General features: G+C 36.9%; 1 protein-coding gene across 2 annotated transcripts; it reads right to left on the reverse strand.

The window, feature by feature from the left end:
- Nucleotides 1-481: 481 nt before the first annotated feature.
- Nucleotides 482-17883, reverse strand: LOC135086656 (transcriptional repressor CTCF-like). 2 transcript variants are annotated; one of them, XM_063981423.1, is made up of 14 exons: nucleotides 17750-17883; nucleotides 15497-15586; nucleotides 15283-15419; nucleotides 13990-14145; nucleotides 13677-13876; nucleotides 13311-13480; nucleotides 11268-11404; nucleotides 10805-10955; nucleotides 9505-9671; nucleotides 9004-9140; nucleotides 8482-8713; nucleotides 6931-7138; nucleotides 6430-6578; nucleotides 482-5188 (listed from the first exon to the last, which is right to left on the reverse strand). In XM_063981423.1, exons 2-14 carry the CDS (start codon nucleotides 15582-15584, stop codon nucleotides 5123-5125), a joined length of 1998 nt encoding a protein of 665 aa, XP_063837493.1. In that variant the 5' UTR covers nucleotides 15585-15586; nucleotides 17750-17883; the 3' UTR covers nucleotides 482-5122. The 2 variants fall into 2 exon arrangements, with proteins under 2 accessions (XP_063837493.1, XP_063837494.1); XM_063981424.1 differs by lacking the exon at nucleotides 17750-17883 and adding an exon at nucleotides 17305-17578.
- Nucleotides 17884-21640: the final 3757 nt, after the last annotated feature.

Raw genomic sequence — 21640 nt, forward strand, 5'->3', positions numbered from 1 at the left:
AAAAAGAAATCTGAGAAAAGTCAACCCAAAAAAAAGAAAAAAAAAATTAGCCACTAGGTCATAAAATTTGAAAAAAATCACAAAATTAACGATAACTTCTAAACTACGAAAAATCATAGAACATACATGGGGGTGAAATCGATAGGTCTAGTCCTCACCTATCACCTGCCTTCGGCTTGACACCTTACAAGAAACACCCTGTATAGGTTGGTTGGAATTTCAAGACTTGGTCCCTCCATTTTGACGATCACGATAAAAATAGCTCTAGTTTCACCTACTTTATCAAGACTCACACTGTATAATAGGCCTACCTAGGTTGGAAACAAATGTTGGTCTGCCGGACCTCAGCTTGGAAGATATGTAGCGGTGAAAAATAACGCTAACCATTGGCCAGTCTTTTACCTATCGCTACGTCCATGCTTATGGGCTTGACGGGTAGAGGAAAGAGAAAAGGAAGGAGTTACAAATAAAACAAACAAAATGCCGTTTAATAGTTCATATAATTTAGTATGGTATGATAAGTGATCATTATGTGGCAAATTTTATTCGTAACTATCCTAGATATCTATCTATACATTAAACAACTATACAACAATATCGATTAAATTTTACATTTACCGCTTTTGAAACTTACTGCACTCCCGATTGCAAAATTAACAAACACTAGAAAAGTCGAAATTGATCACATATAAAAACTATATTTACAATGACGAAGTTTAGTTTAAATATGAGAAACATTATTTAGGATCACACACACTCCTTTTAGAATAAGGTATAATTAAGAACTGTAAAATAATACGAGAAATAATTTTAGGGCACGCCACACTCCTCCCGGTATAAGAAATAATAAATAAGAAGCAACCAGCTCAGTTCACTTTCTTGCCTCTGCGATCCCTTATTCACTTTAAAATTTATAAACACCAATTAAATGCTGACCCTAGCAGTCACATAATTTCAATTAGCAATAAACAATTAAAATTGCAAGTAATGGTAATTGATAAACAAGATTCTAGAAACTGTTAGAGAAATAATGGTGCCGAAAAGGAACACAATATCTTTACGACGCGCGGTCCCGCGGATCACAACACAATAATACAAAAGATAGATTTAAAATTTTATATAGTCATAATCTTAAAGATAAAATATACATAAGTATATTATATATCAATCGTACCTAATAAAAAATAAAATCGGTATACATACTCTTTTGCTTCCTAAAAATTAGGCATAAAATTTTATATGTAAATGTATAATTATGTCCTTGAATTAAGTTTGAAATTAAAAAATAATATAGAACATACCTATTGTATTAAAGAAATTATATACCTAGTAATGAATATTGAAGAAAAAGTCGGAAGTTCATACTTCAATTTAACCCCTATTTGGTATTTCTAAAACAAGATTATCAGAGCAATCATCCCACTGACTATAATCACAAGGGTATATTATGAGAAACCTTTTCTCAGCATCATTGTGACAAAACAAGTAAGTACTTGGTGACAATAAAGCTCAGATCATAGAAAGAGAATAGATATGAAGTCGCGCGTAACTACAACGAGAACCAGTGTCCCCACATTTCCCCCACCATAGCTCCCACACACACATTCAACTGTGTAAAAACAAAGCGACTGAGAGTCTACGACAACATGTGCAACCGGCTTAAAAGTGCTGTGATTGGCGAGAAGGCATGCCTTATGGCCAATCAATGGCCGCGTGACGTGACGCACACTTTGAAAACTAGTGAGAGAACAAAGATAAAATGGAGTCGACAAAATATCGATACTATAAATCGCTAGGGGCAAGGCTCGAAACTTATTTCACAAAATGCTTATTGTATGAAAACCTTTTTATTATTATACGTTATTATTAACTACTATCACGCATTTACTTTTTAATTATGGCGATCTGTGTACCGCACATGTTTATCAAAAATAATGCCTATATTAGGCTTTCACTAGCTCTTATAGTAATTACATAGTTGACAGTTACTAATTACTTCTACTGTTATTATTTTTTTTGTAAAATCTTATAATCGCAAGTAACACATCATTTTTTTATTTAAAATTACAAAATAGAAAATTATAATTTACTTCTATTTATCGATAATAGGAAACCGCATTAGAACACGAGCACGGCACTATGTTACGACCGGCACATGCGGCCGTACTATGTATTGTCTGTCACACGACAGTGGATATCGGAAGAAATTAAATACATTGCGCAGTAGTTGAGCATGACATAAAGTGGTTGCTAACTAAATCGTCAATGTACAAGTGTGTTAGCTGATTTCGATATCGCAGTAACTGTTACGGCACTGAATTCGTTCGTAAAAATGTTTAGTTTTTTTTATTTATAAGCAAAATACCAATGGATTTGCAATACTTACATGTAGTAAATGACTCCATTGTTCCTGTAGTTCTTCGTTTCACTTGTTTTATTGCACGTAACGACGCATTATCCAAAATATCGGAGAACATTTCCTTAGTACGACTGAATCGCGACTAACCTAGCTACGCGGCCGATGTTCGTTTCTGGGCATATCGCGGAGACACGCGCCACGCCCCCGTTTCACATCTATTCCCTTCTATGATCTGAGCAATAAAGTCATTGTGTCAAAAACATACCAACCGAATTGAGAACCTCACCTTTTGTTGAAGTCTGATAAAAAGGGACAAGAACGCAGCTGTCAAATATTGCATTTAGTAAGCCACGTTAATATTTTACAATTCAAATGTACTATAGCGAGTGAATGATTGCCACTATTTACTATTATTTAAAAAGTCATATTGGCTAAGATCTAATTTAATGCCTTAAAACCTAACGCACTTTAAAATGGTAAAATTCGTTCTTAGACGAATGTAAATAAATAGGTATAACTCACCATATCATTAGTATCAAACTAAGCACTATGATTGTACTTTATGAACGAAATACAAAATCTCGTGGGCATCACACAAACAATTAATTGTTGTGGTGTTGGATTCGGCACCCAGATGTATGTTATGTGGTCTGGAGCGAATTACCCAAAAGTTACAATATTATATTCAATACAAATATTTACAGTGAATCAGGTTCTCAGACATTAATACAAAACAACAGTATATTTCTCACTTAGAACTATGAAGGGACATAAATACAGAGTAATGAATAATGCTTTTTAATTATTGGGTAGAATAATATTTTAAAAATTGCCAATACATACTGTACCCAGTAGGATTAGAAGATATTTGGATGGATAAAGTAGTATCCAAATCTTTTGAATATGTAATACATATTTGAACTATTTCGTAAGATAGTTGTGCGATACCGTTATTTGACCAAGTGAATTTCGTATGTACACATTATCAACGAAACTACATAATATTTAAATCTACGAATAGTAAATAATTATACCTAGAATAAAGCGCAAAATACACCACTATTTTGTTTAATTAAATGCCCCATATATAGAAAGTTTCCAGGTTATTTTGGCAATATATACAATACGTAAATTTAACATATGTATAGAATGGAGTGTTACATTATACCACTCGTGTTTATCCGACTATTAAAATTCCGAATAATCGTTTCGCCGATGACAATTCCTACGAGAATTTCAATTTTAATTATAAGACCACATCTTATAATTTACAACTGATAAAATAGTTTATTTTGCTATCATATAGTAATAAATAGAATAATAATGAGATGTACTACATTAATTTAATTATTGGCAAATATATAGACATACAGTTATTAATACATATAAATATGTACGTTCTGTTATGATTACCATAATACACCATTAATTAAGTATGAAAGGCGCTGACACTACATTTTCATCATAGTTGTAGGCGACATTTATTATAGTCGTCTTGCTTTATAAACAGGTGAAGTTAAAATGAGACTTAATTTATTATCATTCAAGACATCATACTATAACAATACATTCAACATCGACTTATCTATGATAGTTATTTGTAGTTTACTTTCTAAAGTTGCTTTCACGGTAATGAAGAGACAAAATAGTATTCTAACATTTAATTTTACAAGGATAAAATAACATCTTTCAAGAGAGCTAGTTTAAACCTTCACTCGCCATCAATAATATTATTTACGGCCTATATTCGTATTTTACGTGTACTTAAATAAGAAGGAAAGGCTTGATCTAGTCGACTTCATGTAAAACATAATAATAGAAAAGTATTTGGGGGCGAGGCAACGGCGGATGAAAACGCGGTCGGGTCTGGGGGCGTTAAAGGTTCAACGACCAGAGCAACCTACCACACATTTCAACTTTTTCTAAAGTAGCTTTTGCCCGCGTAAAATAGAGTTTGTCACATATCGTTATAAATATTCATCTACACTCAACATCAAATAAACCGCACCTTCCGCGACGCGAACTTTAAAGATTTTCTTCTGACACAATCATGGTACCCCAACAATATTGGTGTTATTTGAAAGCCCAATAAATATCCTTAAAGAAAAAAAAAATTTTATTTCTAAATAAATGATTAACATATACCATAAATGTGACTTGAAAATAGACCTCACTTTGGGCTCACCTCTGGGATCAATTAGACCAATTTTTATGGTTATAAAACCAAATAAACAATATTGGCTTAATTAAGTAACTTGTGCTGTTGTGATGTGACGTTTATTATATCATGAATTGCACGTTTAATCTACCTATCATCTCAGTCCGCTGAGAATCCACCCATATTTCAGTATCTTTGATACATAGCTTAATGTAGCTTTCATACCGCCGTATCAATTTGTTACTCGCTCTAATCTACACAGACCGGTGATGTACCAGCCACTACTTATCTGTGCAAAAATATATGATGTGTCTTTATTTCTCTAAGAGAAAAGTCTGTCTCGTGTTACACAAATAAGACATTCTTCTAAACCAAGGAGTCTACTGTTTATATAGCAGTCTACTTCTACGCATTGGGTTATCATTATAACCATTGACGTATCATGATGACATCACGACATATCCAGTTTGTAAAATTAGCGCCTTCAAGGCAATAATCGTGCCATAACTAATCAGGTAATCAGGAACCAAAGTAATGTAATTTTAATACCGACACGTGTCGTGTATCTTTAAATAAAGAAGATCCACGACGTTATCCGAACCAATTTACTGGACAATACGCAGCACTACCTTTTCGTCAAAATTAACTTCTTCCTCGGGTTCATCTTCTTCCTGCAACAAAAGAAGAATATTTTTTTTAATTGTGCATAAATACCATAATTTAATGTCAAGATAGCAATAGGATTATAATTACTAAAGCATTGAATTATGTTGCAACAGCGACATAGATAATGTTTCTCGAAATCTATAAGGCACTTGTGTACATTGGAATCATTCAGCATTAAATTGGATAAGATACATATAGCCTGACCAGGAACATAAAAACCCTGGCATAGAGGCGCGTCAATTGCATTTGATAGTGCAACACTGAGTACAGTCGTACCTGTGTTAAATTAATAGGCTAACTTTATGTATCAGGATTCAGGATTACGGGCTAATTTGATATTTTCATAAATTAACGAAAAAATATTATTATAGGTAACCTGGTTTAAATAAATTAAATGAAACCATCAATCGAGCTAGTAGGATTTATTTTATTATTCATCAATAATCAAATTCAGAACTTGAATATTCAACTGCAATGTCTGCTCATGAACGCTTCAAACTCGGTACTTCTTTCCCAATTCCATAAAATTCAACACTTAGAAAGTGACAAAAAACTTTAAAATAGGTAGTTGAAACAAACCACAGCTAATTTTCATAGTGGACTGTACTATACGATAAACATGTCAGTCAATTTGACAACCTTTGTTGGAAACATTATTCAATGAAAATATTGTCCGAACCCTTGGTATTTCTCTTCGACAAATACTTTAACACATTGTGAACCACTTTTCTTTCACGACGATAAAAAGATTTTAGCAATTTCATTCACAAAATCAATTGCGCACATTTAAAATAAAGTTTGTTTACACTTTGACAGCAATAGACTGACATGCAAGGTGACATGTCAATGAAGTTTTCAGTTACTGTTGCCATTAAAAGAAATTAGTACCATTAGTTTTCCGCAACATGGCGAGGGTTTTTATGTTCGTGGTCAGGCTATAAATTATATTTAGGTTTTAGGATATTATAATTATGTTTAGGTTTTTTATTTTTCTATCATATGTATACAGGGTGTTAGGTAAATGGGTATATGAGCCGACACTAGCGCATGTTAGCATGGGCATATAAATGGTATGGTGAAGTCAGAAATTTGATATTATCATTTTTTTTTATTGTTATACAAAATAAATTTGATAAAATCCGATTTGTATGAAAATTTAAATAATTAAAATAAAGATATCAATTTTCTGACTTCACCATACCATTTATATCTAAATAAAGATATTGTTCCTTTTTTCTATACTCACGTCAAAGCCGAAGCAGGTCTCAACGTCGTTCTCGAGCTTGATGCTCTTGGGGACCTCGCGGGCCGGCTGGATGCCCTTCTTCAGCCGGTCCTTGTACAGCTTCCTCGGCATAACGGGCCCCTCGTCGTCATCATCCTCCTCTTCGTCTTCTAAGGAAACAAATTAAGATGTCTTCAATGTAGATTTCACCTTTTATCGGGCTTAGGAAATATCGATTAATCCTTAACCTGCCGGTTGACCAGAAAGTTCTTATTTCCTTGCCTCACTCGCAAAGAATGTGGATTTCTATTGGTAAATTTTTAAAATCAGTTCAGTAGCTCCAGAGATTACAAACTCCTAAACTAAAAACTTTGTAAGAGCCAAAGCACATAATGCGTTGCAGCGGAGCCGGAGCGATGTCGCTGCGTCATCTCACACCGCGCCGCGACGCGCGATTTGGCGAAATCTTTGCGGTGCGGCGCCGCAACGAGTCGTGTGCTTTGGCTATTACATTAATGTTACCTTGTTCATAGATGAACTCTGGTGGCACCACAGCCACTTGATGCTCGGTGCCGTCTTCCAGCTGGATGACCTCAAGCACGACGTACTGCTGGTTGTCGTCCTCCACCGAGACCAGTTCGCCGCGCCGCAGGTCGTTGGAGCTCAGCCGCACGATGTTCGCGCCGTCTTCCTGCTCTTCGTCCTCCTGCATATCCTCGGTTTGCAAATCCTAAACAATACAACGATTGCATGAATAATTTTGAAGTTATTCAGAATAATGAAGCGCAGCATATTGTTGTTAATTTAACATAATTATAGCACCAGCTACTGAACTTATAACAAGACAAACACAAGTCGCAGAAGCATTGCAATGGCAGATGGTAAACAATATACAATAAAACTCTTGATCTTAAAATAAAATATTTCTTGCGTGTAATTTTTGACATAGTAAAAAAACTGATAACAACATGTCAATCTAAAGTTAAGATTTTTTTTTGTATTTTATGTCTTTCGCCGCAAGCTATAGGTTTTTAAACACAGGCCACCTCAACTGACTAATAGTACTCATAAATGGAAAAGTACTGCGTGCGCAATTCTGTCCCTAACTCAGCCTACGTTCTTATAATTATTAGTAGGATTCAAGGTCACCAAAACATTCCGTTTAATAGTGACGGAGTCATTGGTTTTCAAATTTATATTCGTCGCTAATGATTTTTTTATCAAACGCGCTGCGCATGTATTCAATCTTATTTCGCATTAGCAAGTTATACAAATTTCTGAACATGCGGAAATATTTTTTTATTGCTTGTGCAATATCCGAAATTATCTATGATTCGCTGTGATGATGAATGATTCGCCATAATCATTGTTTTGCGTAGTCGCTTAGCCGTTAATATTGCAAAATAAAAATAAAATTTTGCAACTACAAAAATATGATGTTAATGTTGTTTGTGTGCCAATAACAAATGTCCATATGCAGTCATACATCAAAAAGACAACGGTTAGATAACAGAGCATTGCATCTACATAAATACATTTTATAAACTGGACCAACCAGAGTATGAAACTTAAATGATACCATTTAATTTTTTATCTGCTAGCCATAGCGGGAATATTTTCAAATAATCACTCACTAAGACCATCCAGGTGTGAAACAAATATCGATTTTATATTTTAACGCAAGCTTCTTGCATATTCACCTTACACCAATAGTGCTGGATTAATACGCCAAACTGATTCTTCAGTTAAAAGTTATCCGTCTGATAAATAAATGAGCAATAAAATCTAAACATTTCTATAGTAATGCATAAAAAAATGCGAAAAGATTTTTACGGAATTATATTCGCGGAAAATATTTTATATTATGTGCTAGCAATTTTTTTGGTGCCCCTAAGACGTGATGCTCCAAGCAATTGCATAATTTGCTTGTGGGTTAATCCGGCACTGCATTACACGCAGCCTTCCTAGTGAGTGTCAGTTTATACACATTTCATTTTATTGTATTACATGTATATTTCAAACATTCCAGCTACAGTAGCAGACGAGATAATCATAACATTAAACATATCATACCTCCAGGTTGTCGACGTATTTGACTTTCCGCTGGCGGCCGAGTTTCAGAGCCAGGGCCCTCTCCTGGTGTCCCGAATCGGGATCGTGCACGGCTAGGTGCCGGATCAGGTTGCCCTTGTGGGCGAAACTGCGTTGGCACTCGTGGCACGTGTGTGTCTTCTCTTTGGGCGGCTTCGGCACGTAGTTCGGGTTATGGTAGAGGTTCTGGTGCCGCCTCAGCAGTTGCTTTTGCCTGTTGGTCGGAGGATTTATGAAAGCACCGATGGAAGCAGATGCTGTAAAAACTATTTCGTTCGGGACATATTATTAAGACGAAACTAAGACTTAAGAAAAAATATGAATGCTATTTGAAAAGCGTTTTAAATCAAGTGTTGTGTGTGGTTTCCTCAAGGAATCTCTCTCAATTCAATTCAATTTTTATTCAAAAGTAGTTCTGGAAATATCTAGCAATAAAAATAACCATTGCTCAATCCAAAGACTTGTAATCTGAATCCTCATTATCCTGGTCATAAAGGAACATACCTGAAGGACTGGTCGCATTCATCGCAGTCGAATGGCTTCTCATCAGTGTGCTTGAACATGTGAGACTTGAGGTGGCGCATAGTCGTCGAAGCGTAGGGGCAAAGCTCGCACTTGAAACACTTCTCGCCCTCATGTGTCTGTGAATAAATGACACATTAAAACCTGTTTATTTTCACCAGTGCATCTAGCCCTTGATGAAGGTCAAGAAAAATAAATATTTTTTACTCCCGACTATTTACATCCTCGCTGACATAGCCCGACGGATTAGCAATTTGAAGTGGCAATGGGCAACGGCACATAGTACGCAGAACTGACGCGTCAGACCTCGTCGTCTAGCTGGCCAGCAAGGTTCTGGAGTGGATGCCAAATACCGGAAAGCGAAGCGTACTGTCGATTAGATATCTCAGGAGGTGTAGTCGCGCGTGTTTTGTTTTTGATGCAAACTCGCGGAGATGAACAGGCCTGGTCCTATGGCTAAAATGATGATGATTTAGAACTCACCTTGTTGTGAATCTTGCAAGAATATCGGTCGGGGAACGACTTGCCGCAGCGCTTGCACTTCAGCGGCTTGTCAGACGTGTGCAGCTTCTGCACGTGTATTCGCAGGTCGGTCTTGCGACCGCACTTGGCCGGGCACAGCTCGCAAGCGTACACCGGTTTCTCGGACACTGTAACAAAGGATATTTTGAAATCAAGGAACATAAGAAATTAAGAATCATGGTAGGTTAGTTGTTACGATATTTTACAGAACACCGTTTTGTTATGTTTGGGCACTTGAAGACAAATCGAGTCAAATATTATAAACTATAGTTTGTTATGGATGCCCTTAATTTCTGTACGTCTGGGTCATTTGGTGGGTGTAATTAAAAATTCAGAAACAATTCCAATGTTTGGGGGATAAATAGACAAAATGAGATAACAACTACAAAATGGGACTGCACCGACAAAATGAGACAACACCGGCAACATAGGACAATGCTGAAAAAACGAGACACCACACACACCGTTACCTTTATTATTAATTGTAAGCTTTGGAGCTCACGGGTCAAAAGTGGCCCGGTCCCGGTCGGTTTTAAGCGCAAAATAATCGACAAAAGTGAAAGTGGTGCACTTGCTGGATCTAGTCTCTGACTATATCATGGGATGTAGATAGAGACCATCCCCAGCCTGTACACAGGCGCTACTGCTGTTATTTAATCGGAGCGTGTAGTTCTAGCGGCTCCAACAGCTCGCCACAAAGCTGCCCTGCGGAGTTTATTATACACTGGTCATCACAAAAATCGACCCTCCCGCGACAAGCACTTTCAAACGTATGCATCCCCACTTCCCACCAATATTGGCACCATTTAAAAGCCTAGTTCTAAACTAATTCATTTCATTAAAGGAAAGGTTTTTACCCCAAAAATGTGTCAGTAGAAGAGTCCAGAGTCACTTTTTAAAAAAATAGGTAGTTACGCTTGAGCTAACTTTTATGGCTATGAAACTGTTAAGTTGGGATTAATCGCTATCCATCTGGTAAAGAGGACACGTGAGATCATTATTTGGTTTTATAACCATAAAAATTGGTCTAATTGATCCCAGAGGTGAGCCCAAAATGAGGTATTTTTTCAAGTCACATTTATTGTATATCGCGTTTATGTTAATCGTTTATTGAGAAATTAAATGTGTTTTTCTATAAGGATATTTATTGGGCTTTCAAATAATACCAATATTGTTGGGGCACCATGATTGTGTCAGTAGAAACGAGTTTTCCTGTAAAACGTAGGTGGGCCGATTTTTGTGATGTTGAGTATATTATTACCATTGTGGATGAGCTTGTGCGCCTTGAGCGAGTTGGACTGCGTGAAGCACATGTTGCAGTGCTCGCACTTGTACGGCTTTTCGCCCGTGTGCGTGCGCAGGTGGCGCTTCAGCTTGAACGTGTCCGGGGACGCGTACGTGCAGTTCGGGCACTGGTAGACAAAATGAGACAATGTTACACAATCAAAATCAAAAATATTTTTATTCAGTTTAGTTACACCAATATTTTAGCACTTATAAACGTCAAAAAGAATAAATAATAATAAAAAAAACTTTACATGTCGCCTTATCTTTTGGGCCCATCTGAACATAGGCCTACCGCAAAATTGTTCTAGAAAACACAATATAGAGATGTGATAATAGGACTGTCGTTGACGGCGCGGCGGCGGCGCGGTGGCGGCGTCGTGTGCAGGAGCCCTTCAGTGTAGCAATGTCACTGGTAAAATAAATGTCAGTTGTTTTACCTGATAGGGTCGCTCGCCAGTGTGGCAGCGGACATGGCGTCGCAGTTTGGACAGCTCCACAGAAGCGTAGTTGCACTCAGTGCACTTGTGGGGCTTCTCGTGGGTGTGCTTGTAACGCACATGTCGCACCAGCTCACCTGTAAACACAACGCAATGTAACAAACTTGCCAGTATGAAATAAATTCCGAGTTTATTTGGGTAGCCAAAGAGGCTGTGTGCTGACTCAAAGTAGTTTAAAGTCCATGCTAATATACACTCGCGAGCAAAAGTATGGAATCACTTACATGAAGTTGTTTCAACGTGATCTTGTGTTCTAACGAATTTGTTAGTAACAAAAAAAGTGACACCATTTTAAAGATTAAACTTTTAAGTTTAAATTGATACCAAATTCATTTAAATAACACCAGTATTTAAAAAGATATCCATGCTGATGTAAAGAAGTAAGGAAAAAGACATGAATCAACTGTTTGATACGTCGCGAGTTGCGGCCTATTTACCCCTATGAAAGCACGTGTTTTCGGATTTTTGCTTTCACACGTTTATCCATACACATCTCCGCTTCTTTTGACACTTTACCTGGGATTCTACACCTTCCGAAGCAGCACAAATCGTTACACTATTGCAAGAAAGGCTCAGCCAGCGGGCTGTCGCACGTCAGCTCCACATAAGCCAGTCCTGGGTTTCGAAAGTTTTAAGACGCTTTCGGGAGACTGGTGGCTTTATCCCGAGACCAAGTTCTGAACAGCGCCGGTGCACATCGCAGAGGGATGACCGTTTTTTCATGTCAACCTCTCTATGAAATCGTCATTTGACTGGTATCAACGTCCAGCAAGAGCTCAGAAATGTTCGTAGATAGCTGTTAGCGACTGGACAGTTCGTCTAAGATATAAACAATAGAATTTGACTCCAAAAAGGCCTGCCACAGGCTCAAAACTGACGGCAGGTCACCGACTAGCACGCTTTCAATTAGCTCGCACTTATTTTGATGGGAAGGCGAGCAATGGAGGCGAGTTTTGTTCTCGAATGAATGCAGACTGTGTTTGCAGTGCAGCAGTCGAAGAGGTCGGGTCTATAGGCGGCCTGGGGAGCGATTTGTGCAGTGCTGGTTCGCTGAAACAGTGGCTAATAGGGGTTGGTTTGCTCGACTTCCCATCGAGATGTGTACGAGCAAATTGAAAGCGTGCTTATCGGTGACCTGCCGTCAGTTTCGAGCCTGTGGCAGGCCTTTTTGGAGTCAAATTCTATTGCTTATATCTTAGACGAACTGTCCACTCGCTAACAGCTATCCTACGAACATTTCTGAGCACTTGCTGCACGTCGATACCAGTCAAATGACGATTTCATAGAGAGGTTGACATGAAAAAACGGTCATCCCTCTGCGATGTGCACCGGCGCTGTTCAGAACTTGGTCTCGGGATAAAGCCACCAGTCTCCCGAAAGCGTCTTAAAACTTTCGAAACCCAGGACTGGCTTATGTGAAGCTGACGTGCGACAGCCCGCTGGCTGAGCCCTTCTTGCAATAGTGCAACGATTTGTGCTGATTCTGAAGGTGTAGAATCCCAGGTAAAGTGTCAAAAGAAGCGGAGATGTGTATGGATCAACGTGTGAAAACAAAAATCTGAAAACACGTGCTTTTATAGGGGGTAAATAGGCCACAACTCGCGACGTATCAAACAGTTGATACATGTCTTTTTCCTTACTTCTTCACATCAGCCGGGATATCTTTTTAAATACTGGTGTGATTTAAATGAATTTAGTATCAATTTAAAGTTAAAAGTTTAATCTTTAAAATGGTGTCACTTTTTTTTGTTACTAACAAATTCGTTAGTACACAAGATCGCGTGGAAACAACTTTATGTAAAGTGATTCCATAGTTTTGCTCGCGAGTGTATTTTTACAGCTACCATGTAAACCAAATCAGTCGACCTACTTTAAAGAAAAATCGGACAAACAACTTAATAGATGCGAGTTGAATACCTTTGCCTAAATAACATAACATCAACGGATAATAACAAAATTAATTTTATTTCATGATAAACTTACCAGAAGTGGTGAACGGATTGTTGCAATACTTGCAGATGTGTGGCTTGAAGCCATTATGCATGTTCAAGTGGTTCTGCAGGGAGGCAGTGGTCTTGAAGCCCCGCTCGCAGACCGTGCATTTGTGAGGACGGTCCTCCGAGTGCGTCCTCATGTGGCGCAACAGCAAATAGCTGAGATCACAGATTAAGATTATTAGAGTCAAGTGAAAAACAATCATAATACAATAAGTAAGAATACAACAAAAAAAGATTTGCCAAACTGGATGAAGTCAGTCGGCTCAAAGTAATCATACGTTGTGCGGGAAGCATTCAATGACCTGACTGCTGACTGCATCCATTGTGACAAATCCTTTATGTTTATACTTACCGCCTGTGACTGGTGTAGGCACAGAATGTGCAGGTGAAGTGAGGACGCACGTACTTCCTCTTGGATGAACCTGCAGGCTTCGCGCCTCCAGCGTTGTCATCGTTACCTTCGTCGGTGCCCTCACCGTTTGTCTCTTCATCCTCAAAGTTGTATACATCGTCATTTCCTTTCTCCTCCTCTTCCTCCGCATTCAGTTTTTCCTACAAGAAACAAATAATAAAAACATTCAATTCATTCAAAGATTGATTTTGAGGCAAAATCGCTATTTCATATAGAGATTGCCACCACATGGAGCAGAATAAATGTATCTTACCTGATCAACCTTTATGTCAATATTGACATCAGGTTTGTTGTCTTCTTGTACAACAAGCACATAGCTAACTTCACCATTGCTGCTCTCCGATGGCACCAAAGTAACTGTTTGGTAGCTATCAGCATCGACCAACATTTGTTCATCCTCTGCTATGTTCTGTAGCAAATGTGTAATTTCTGATAACAGTCCATTTTAGTTGAAAAATTAAATCATTACTAATGTTTGGAAATGGTAATGTAAGTAACTATTAATCATATTAAAAGGAAATACAATAATATGCCTCGATGACCACTTTGTTTGTAAAATAAATAAACAATAAACCTACAAAAATACAAAGAATTTGAATTTGCATTTTTTTTAAAGATTATTACTAGAGATGAAACGGATATCCGGTAGGCCGGATATCCGGCCATATATTACTATCCGGCCGGATACCGGATAGTAACTCACTATCCGGCCGGATACCGGATATTAAAAAACTACGACAATTTCCTATTAATAAAATTAAATACATTAATCTTTGAAGTAAACATCAATAAAATGGCTTATAAATAATGACGGCTTTTATTTAAAGTCCAATAAGTTACAAAAAGCCATATTAAGGCCTTTAAAAAAACTAATTTCGTTTTCTGGGCTATTCACTCTAATGACGAATACATAAATAGTAAATAATTATGTATCTGTTAAGTCGAAATACATGTTGCCAAATAAAATAGGCGATATTTTGTTCACTGATGGTCTGATGTCATGATGCAAGTGAACTGATTTAATTTTCGCTATTCAATCACACACTCACGATGGCAACCGAAATCGCCCAAATTGATCTGCCCCCTAGACAAGTGGCAAAATCTGACATTTTATTCGGACTGATTCGATTTTAGGAAAGTGTGACTAGTCTAGTCTACTATTAGACCCACTGATCGCGTTCGAAGCACTTGTGCGGCGCTAAACTCGTCACGACATGCAACGAGACAATGGGCCAACTATCCGGCCGCCGGATATCCGGCTATCCGGCCTAGCAGCTGGCCGGATATCCGGTATCCGGCCAAACAACTATCCGTTTCATCTCTAATTATTACACTTATTTGTTATACTGCATACCTTGATTATTAGTGTAGTTTTATTTCTTGATCACACAATAATAAAACAAATCACTTTATTAATGAGTTGGAGTGAACTTTGCAAAATATCACCAATATCTACCGAGAAATCCTCATTGCAGCTCATTTCAGGTACTTTCTAAATTATTTTATATTATTTACTGCTATTTAACTAATAATAAAAAATACTCACCTCAGGCTCTTCAGTCACAGCAGTAGGCAATGAAACAATGCTCTGGTTATCACCAGCTGGCTGGTAGTAGTATCTTCCTTCTTCGTCCACAAAATAAGTCACTCCCCCGTCCTGGTCTTCTTCGACATTGGTATTGACTATAAAATTGATTCAATTGGATTATCACATCTTAATTTAAAAAAGAATATCACTTTATTTTAACTTAATAAATTACCTTGAAGAGCAACAGTAGGTGTCTCTTGCACGTATGTTGATATAATTGGTTTGGTTTTCCCTTTTTTAGGGGGAGGCGTAGACGCCATGGCTAAAACAAAATAAAAATTTGATAGTAATGTAGTCTTTCGGTAAATTACACAACTGCTGATTGATATAGTTGTCAATTATAATTAATATCATCAACACTTAGGCCATACTTAGCACCGTATAATTTGTTGTACGTGATTATGTTCATTAAACTAATTAATGGAATTATCCATTTGGTTGTTTTTTTTTGTTTTAGATTTCACTTGAATTACCACTGAATATGTATAAACTCAGCAGAATGCCGAAACTTCAAGCTAAAATAACTCATATAAAAATGTCTTGGTGAGACTGGTGTTTCTCATTTTAGTTGAAATGTAGCATGAAGTATAATATTGATCACATCAGTCAGACTGATAAATATTTAACTACAGATCTAACGCATAACTAAGTTAGTGCCTGAGCCTGAGGTGTGGAAGCAGCACAGGATGGGTGACATTATGACACGACACAGCACACAAGTCTGAACACATCTGAAGTCTCGCTGACGTTTAATGTCACAAAAAGACCCACCCGTGGCTCCCATACCTCAGCTCAGGCACTCTCAGTTCTGACCTACACCTACCTATAAGATGATTTTTTTTTGGGGATAAAAATGTGGATGGGATAATAGCTTCAAATAAAATATTTATTGAAAATGTAGCTTTCATATTGAGACATTATTTTTCCCCAACATGTGCTCGATATTACTTCCATGTAATATGACACACTAACTATGAAATTATGATCTTTTTTTGTGGTCAATGAAAAATATGTAAACAGTGGTAGGATTGTATCACTAGTTACCATCTTGAATAATACAGCTAACAAAAAAAAGCTAGATGACGAAGCAGGTTATTTGACTAAGCCCTTAACCTAGAGACAGGGAACTCAGTAGAGTTGCTTAATTTCACTTCTGATTTCTGCTAGATTATGTAAAAGAAACTATAGCATTATTGGCTTTAGTTTGTTTCTTGTGTATTCCATGATGCATGCAAAGTTACTTGGAATCTAGAGAGATAGAAATTACTATGAAATTCTGAAATTATTCTCCACCTCTGTTTTTCATCAATGCAACTCCTGTATTTTCAAGATTTACAGATTGGCCTTCAAGGACACCCAACTAATGGAGGTTTAGCAGTTTTATTAATAATACATTCCCTAACTATTTAATAACAAAAACAAGTGAAATTGATATTTTATCACTCTAGAATTGCATTTTTAAACTGTTTTATGCATCCCTGTAAAATGCAACAGCAGTACACAGTAGGTATACTTTGCAAACCTAGACCTAACCACAGGTCATCCATTTTATTTCATGCTCAATCAATAAAATTTAGTGAATTTATTTTTACCAGGATAACCTTCAAGTTAAAAAAGCTAAGTAAGGATGTCCTTTATCTATTGGAAACAGTAGCTATAGTACAACAGTAGGGCATGTACAAGAATTTCTTACCAATGTATTGATTAAGTAGGTAGTTAAGGTAAATCACCTTCACAATAAATGAGTAGGTAGGTATTAAAACGCAGAGGGCATACAAGGCGCGATTGATGCGTTATTGATTTTAATTAACTGCGTAAATGTAAGAACTAATTCCTTTTTTTCGTAGGTGCTTACCTACATATTTATACAGCGAATCATGGACCTATCAGCGAATGAATATCATCAGGAGAAATTAAAGTAAGCTGGCCTAAGCGATGCCGTTAAACCTATAATATACCCAATTTATGTACCCTACTTACTTAACGGCAGTAGAACTCTCTGTTCAATGTTCTGTTTTCCGAGAAAAGGCTTTTGATAATGATACAAACACAAAAAATAAAGTATGCACGACCGAAGAAACTTTCGTTTCGAATCTACCTTACAACCACGGTACACTGGAAGTAAAGGTAGGAATGAATAAATACGGCCGCCATCTTATGAACGAGCCGTATTTGAGCACATCGACTGAAACAATAGTTAATGAAAACTAGAGATCAATCACAAAATATGATCAACAAATTGCACCGATAGATACAACAAATTAGCGCCACAAAAATGAAAACTATTGAAATACAACACAGACGGCGCTGTAGGCGCTGTCGCCAACGCCAAATGAAAATTATTTTCTATAGAATTTCACACAAGGATTACTAAATACAATAGGGTCAGGAATTACGTTACATGCGAGATATCTGCAAAGCTTACCTGATAAGTTTGTAACTAGTTTTGGGCTTGATAAATTAGCAACTTTCAGGTAAAATAATTCACTCACAAGTAAAACTTCTTAAATTTCTCAGTGAGGGCGTTCCGATCAATGCGATCGTGACGCCAAAATGGCGGTCGATTTACGAAGAAATCCCAAACTAGGTCCTAATGTTGTCAGTAAAAAAATTGTGCTGAAGAACCATAAACAAATATATTTTAGTTGTAGAGGTTTGGATTAGAGCCCTTTGAGCCAAGAAATGCTACCATTGTACTGTAATAGTAGTTTTTTTGCCTAACTTAACTCCAAATAATTTCACAGTATTTAATTACTGCAGAAAATGTTTCTCTCGCTAATATTAAATATTAATTAAAATGTTTGTCAAATTTTATATCAAGCCTGATATCATTACTTAAGTAAAATAACAGTTTTGGTTTGTAAGAAAGGTATAAAGGTAATTTTATTAACGAATATCTAACTGAAAAGCAGATTTGAAATGGAATTAGAATAAATTAAAACTTGCTTGTTTGGTAGTTTTCTGCGCTTACTGGCTGACAATTTAGCCAGAGTTAGCCAGGTGAAGAAGCCATGGTGAAGCTGAGGAGCGACTCACCTTCAGCTACCAGCTAAGTACAGTTTATTAGAGTAGTCCGAAAAGAGATAATATTATAAAGGCTTTATTAATCTAAGTAGATATAAAGGAAAGGGCAATGAGGAAATAAGCCATTAATCCGATTACGCGGAAAGCCTTTGTTTATTTTACAAAAACTTAGTAAGTATTTAGTACAGAAATCAAATTGCGGTACTTTACTAGAGTTTATTAAACCACTTAAATAATATTTTGGTACCTTGTAACTCTTGTAAGCTATGTAATTCATTATACTCGTATCTTAATAAAAACATTTGAAATCTTTTCAAAAGTGTATTAAAATATAACAAGCGAATGCGAACTCTACTTGAATTCGAAATTTTTATTTAAGTTGTTTGGTGAACTCTTTACATGCACAGTGTTTATTTTGGTCCATTTTCTTAGGTATCATCCGAATTACGAGTATGACTCACCTTTATTTAGTATTTTTTACCTACTTAATAATATTATCTTAATGTTTTTTAGGCCTCTGATTTCCTAGTCGATTTAATCCGTTCCAATCAAGTTAAGCCCTTATGGTAATAGTAGGTACTTAATCACCGTATTTTGAACATTAAGGTCGACAAACAATGAAAAATACCTGGCTTGCTCGTTAGAGCGTTAATCTCATCTAAAACTCTCCCCCACGTGGTTATAAAGATATTAACATTATTTTGGTAAGAAAAACACTGATAATGCCTACGCCTACCTATCTTCTAAAACTGGATGAAATAATAATGTTATATATTTACCTATACCTACCTTTTATCTTTACCTTATTTTTTTTAAAGGTTGATTAGTACCCACATAATTTGTTTTTGCACAAATTACTAATACTTCCGTTAGCCCTAGCTATTTATTCCAATATAGTCATCAATAAATGAGATAACTTACTAGTTTACTTTGAAATATATTAAATAAATATCCTTGGACATTTTACACTTACATAGTAACACCACAAACACGCAGACCCATCACATAAATTAAAATTAATCATTTCAATTTCTGCTCGGCCGGGAATCGAACCCGGGACCTCTCGGCATAGTAGTCCGTTCCGAACCACTACACCAAACGGCCGTCCTTTACTGTGACATTTACATTGAATAAAATTGCAATCGATGAGTTTGTATGGTATCTTAGAACCAAATTGATTAGAACGTGGGAAGTAAATGAATCCTAAGTCGACTCAGAGAGTTGTCGGAAATCGTGACTTTGAACAGATATATACAGTAGGTTCTTATTATTATTCTATCGTGCAGATAACGAACCTCTATCAGACTTTACTTACCTATACATATATGTATGTAAATAGACTTTTTCAAAAATCACCTAAATTCAAATCTGTATTCATCACCATCGCCATCATCATAGGTCCATCTCCACTGCATAAACTAAGCCTGCATTCCAGGGCCCCGATTGAATAAAATTTTTCAACTGCAACGCGATAGGATGCCGAACGAAAATCGATCAGATTTTTTAAAATCCGTATCGCGGTATCGTTTTGTTTGACAGCTTGTTTTAACGATGCTGTAACGTAAACGGAGCGCAACAGAGCCTTTGAGTAAGCTTTACAAATATTTGCTGTGTTTTTAGAAGGAGCGTAGAGATGAAACGCGAATGGATTGGAGCGCAATCGGGGCCCTGGCCCTGTCCAAACTGAAAATACATTGGTCCTCCTGCACGAAAGATTACCTACTTACTAACTACTTAGTAAACGTCCTAGGAGCTAAGTACACTCATTAGCAAGGCTTGTAATACCTATGATTACTGTTATTACTTAATTAATACATAAAAATACGCATTTATTTTTAAATTATGCATTACGGGTAATGTGTTATTGTAAATAAATATCCTTCGACATTTTACACTACGCTTCTAGTCCCAAACTAAGCAAAGCTTGTACTATGGGCACTAGACAACGGATATACCTAAACATACTTAAATACTTTTTTTTTGTAAATACTTACATATTATACATAGAGACCCGTCCCAGACCCGTCACAGAAATTAAAATTCATCATTTTAAGGCAGAAGCCTGGCCGGGAATCGAACCCGGGACCTCTCGGCATAGTAACTAGTCCGTCTGAACCACTACACCAAACGGCCGACATCGAATGTATGGGGATCGAACCCGCGGCGTCTGGTACTAAGCACGCGAACCAACACCTTTTTAATATTTTCTCGTATGTTTATGAGTGATAGGGAAGAATAATCAAAAAACCTAACGCAAACTACGTTTACGATTTTTCTATATAGGTAATTAAAGTTTCTAACAAGGTTTTAAGCATAATCGTATCGTCCAACGTATCTTGTATCGCTAAAAAGATTGTTGTTGTGATATTTCACTTACATTGCAGCAACTGGTTTCGATTATGTCCAGTTTAGAGATGACAAGGTGAACAGAATCTTACAAAGATTGCAGAATCATCATCATCATCATTTCAGCCATAGGACGTCCACTGCTGAACATAATATGATAGGCCTCCCCTAATGCTTTCCACGTTGATCGATTGGTAGCGGCCTGCGTCCAACGCTTCCCTGCTGCCTTTACGATGTCGTCGGTCCACCTTGTAGCATTGCAGAATGATGATCTTAAAATGACGCCGGATGCGGGCCTCTTCCAACCGACTAATCTGGAAATCATTGGGAGGCCTAACGTGGACGAAAATAATAATGATGATGAGAAAGAAGAAATAATATAGCTTTTTTTGTTTGGCTATATTAATCCGTAAAATATCAGTGATTCAGTTTTTCTATTTTTGCATAAAAATATGGAGAGCACTACAGAGCGAATCGAAAAATGTTTCATGGAAGCAACGATTGGCTCTACGATATTAAAATCCATGGGCAACATAAGAGTTTCCAGCTTATTGATAATATTTTGAGCTCGAACTGGGTATTTTCACAGAACACAGAAAGAGGTTTCTAAATCATAGGTAAGTCCTACTTGAAACTTATTGATAATATCCGAAACGATTTTTTTTTATTAGAGTTAGGTAGGTAGGTTCCAGCACCAGCCATGACAAATATTGAGAATTAAAATTAGTTCTGAAATATAAAGATAGTACCTACCTACCCTAAACTAGGGCTTGGCAACCAATTCAGCGGATCGCGACCGCGAGCTGCATGCTAAGTTCTTCAGTTTCTCCATCTAAGTAACTAAAAATATAAATCCTCAGAACTCAACCATCAAGGACGTCTAATAAAAAAGGCAACTTTTTCTGGCTTCTTAAGAGTGCCAAAGCCATATGGCAAAAAACAACCC

This window comes from Ostrinia nubilalis, chromosome Z (genome assembly GCF_963855985.1).
Source record: "Ostrinia nubilalis chromosome Z, ilOstNubi1.1, whole genome shotgun sequence".
Lineage (NCBI taxonomy): Eukaryota > Metazoa > Arthropoda > Insecta > Lepidoptera > Crambidae > Ostrinia > Ostrinia nubilalis.

Coding starts and splice junctions, on each gene's coding strand:
- LOC135086656 (XM_063981423.1), bottom strand. CDS start 15,584: ATGGCGTCTACGCCTCCCCCTAAAAAAGGGAAAACCAAACCAATTATA. Junction 6,579..6,930: donor AGAGTTCATCTATGAACAAG/GTAACATTAATG, acceptor TTGTTTCCTTAG/AAGACGAAGAGGAGGATGAT. Junction 5,189..6,429: donor AGACCTGCTTCGGCTTTGAC/GTGAGTATAGAA, acceptor CTTTTGTTGCAG/GAAGAAGATGAACCCGAGGA.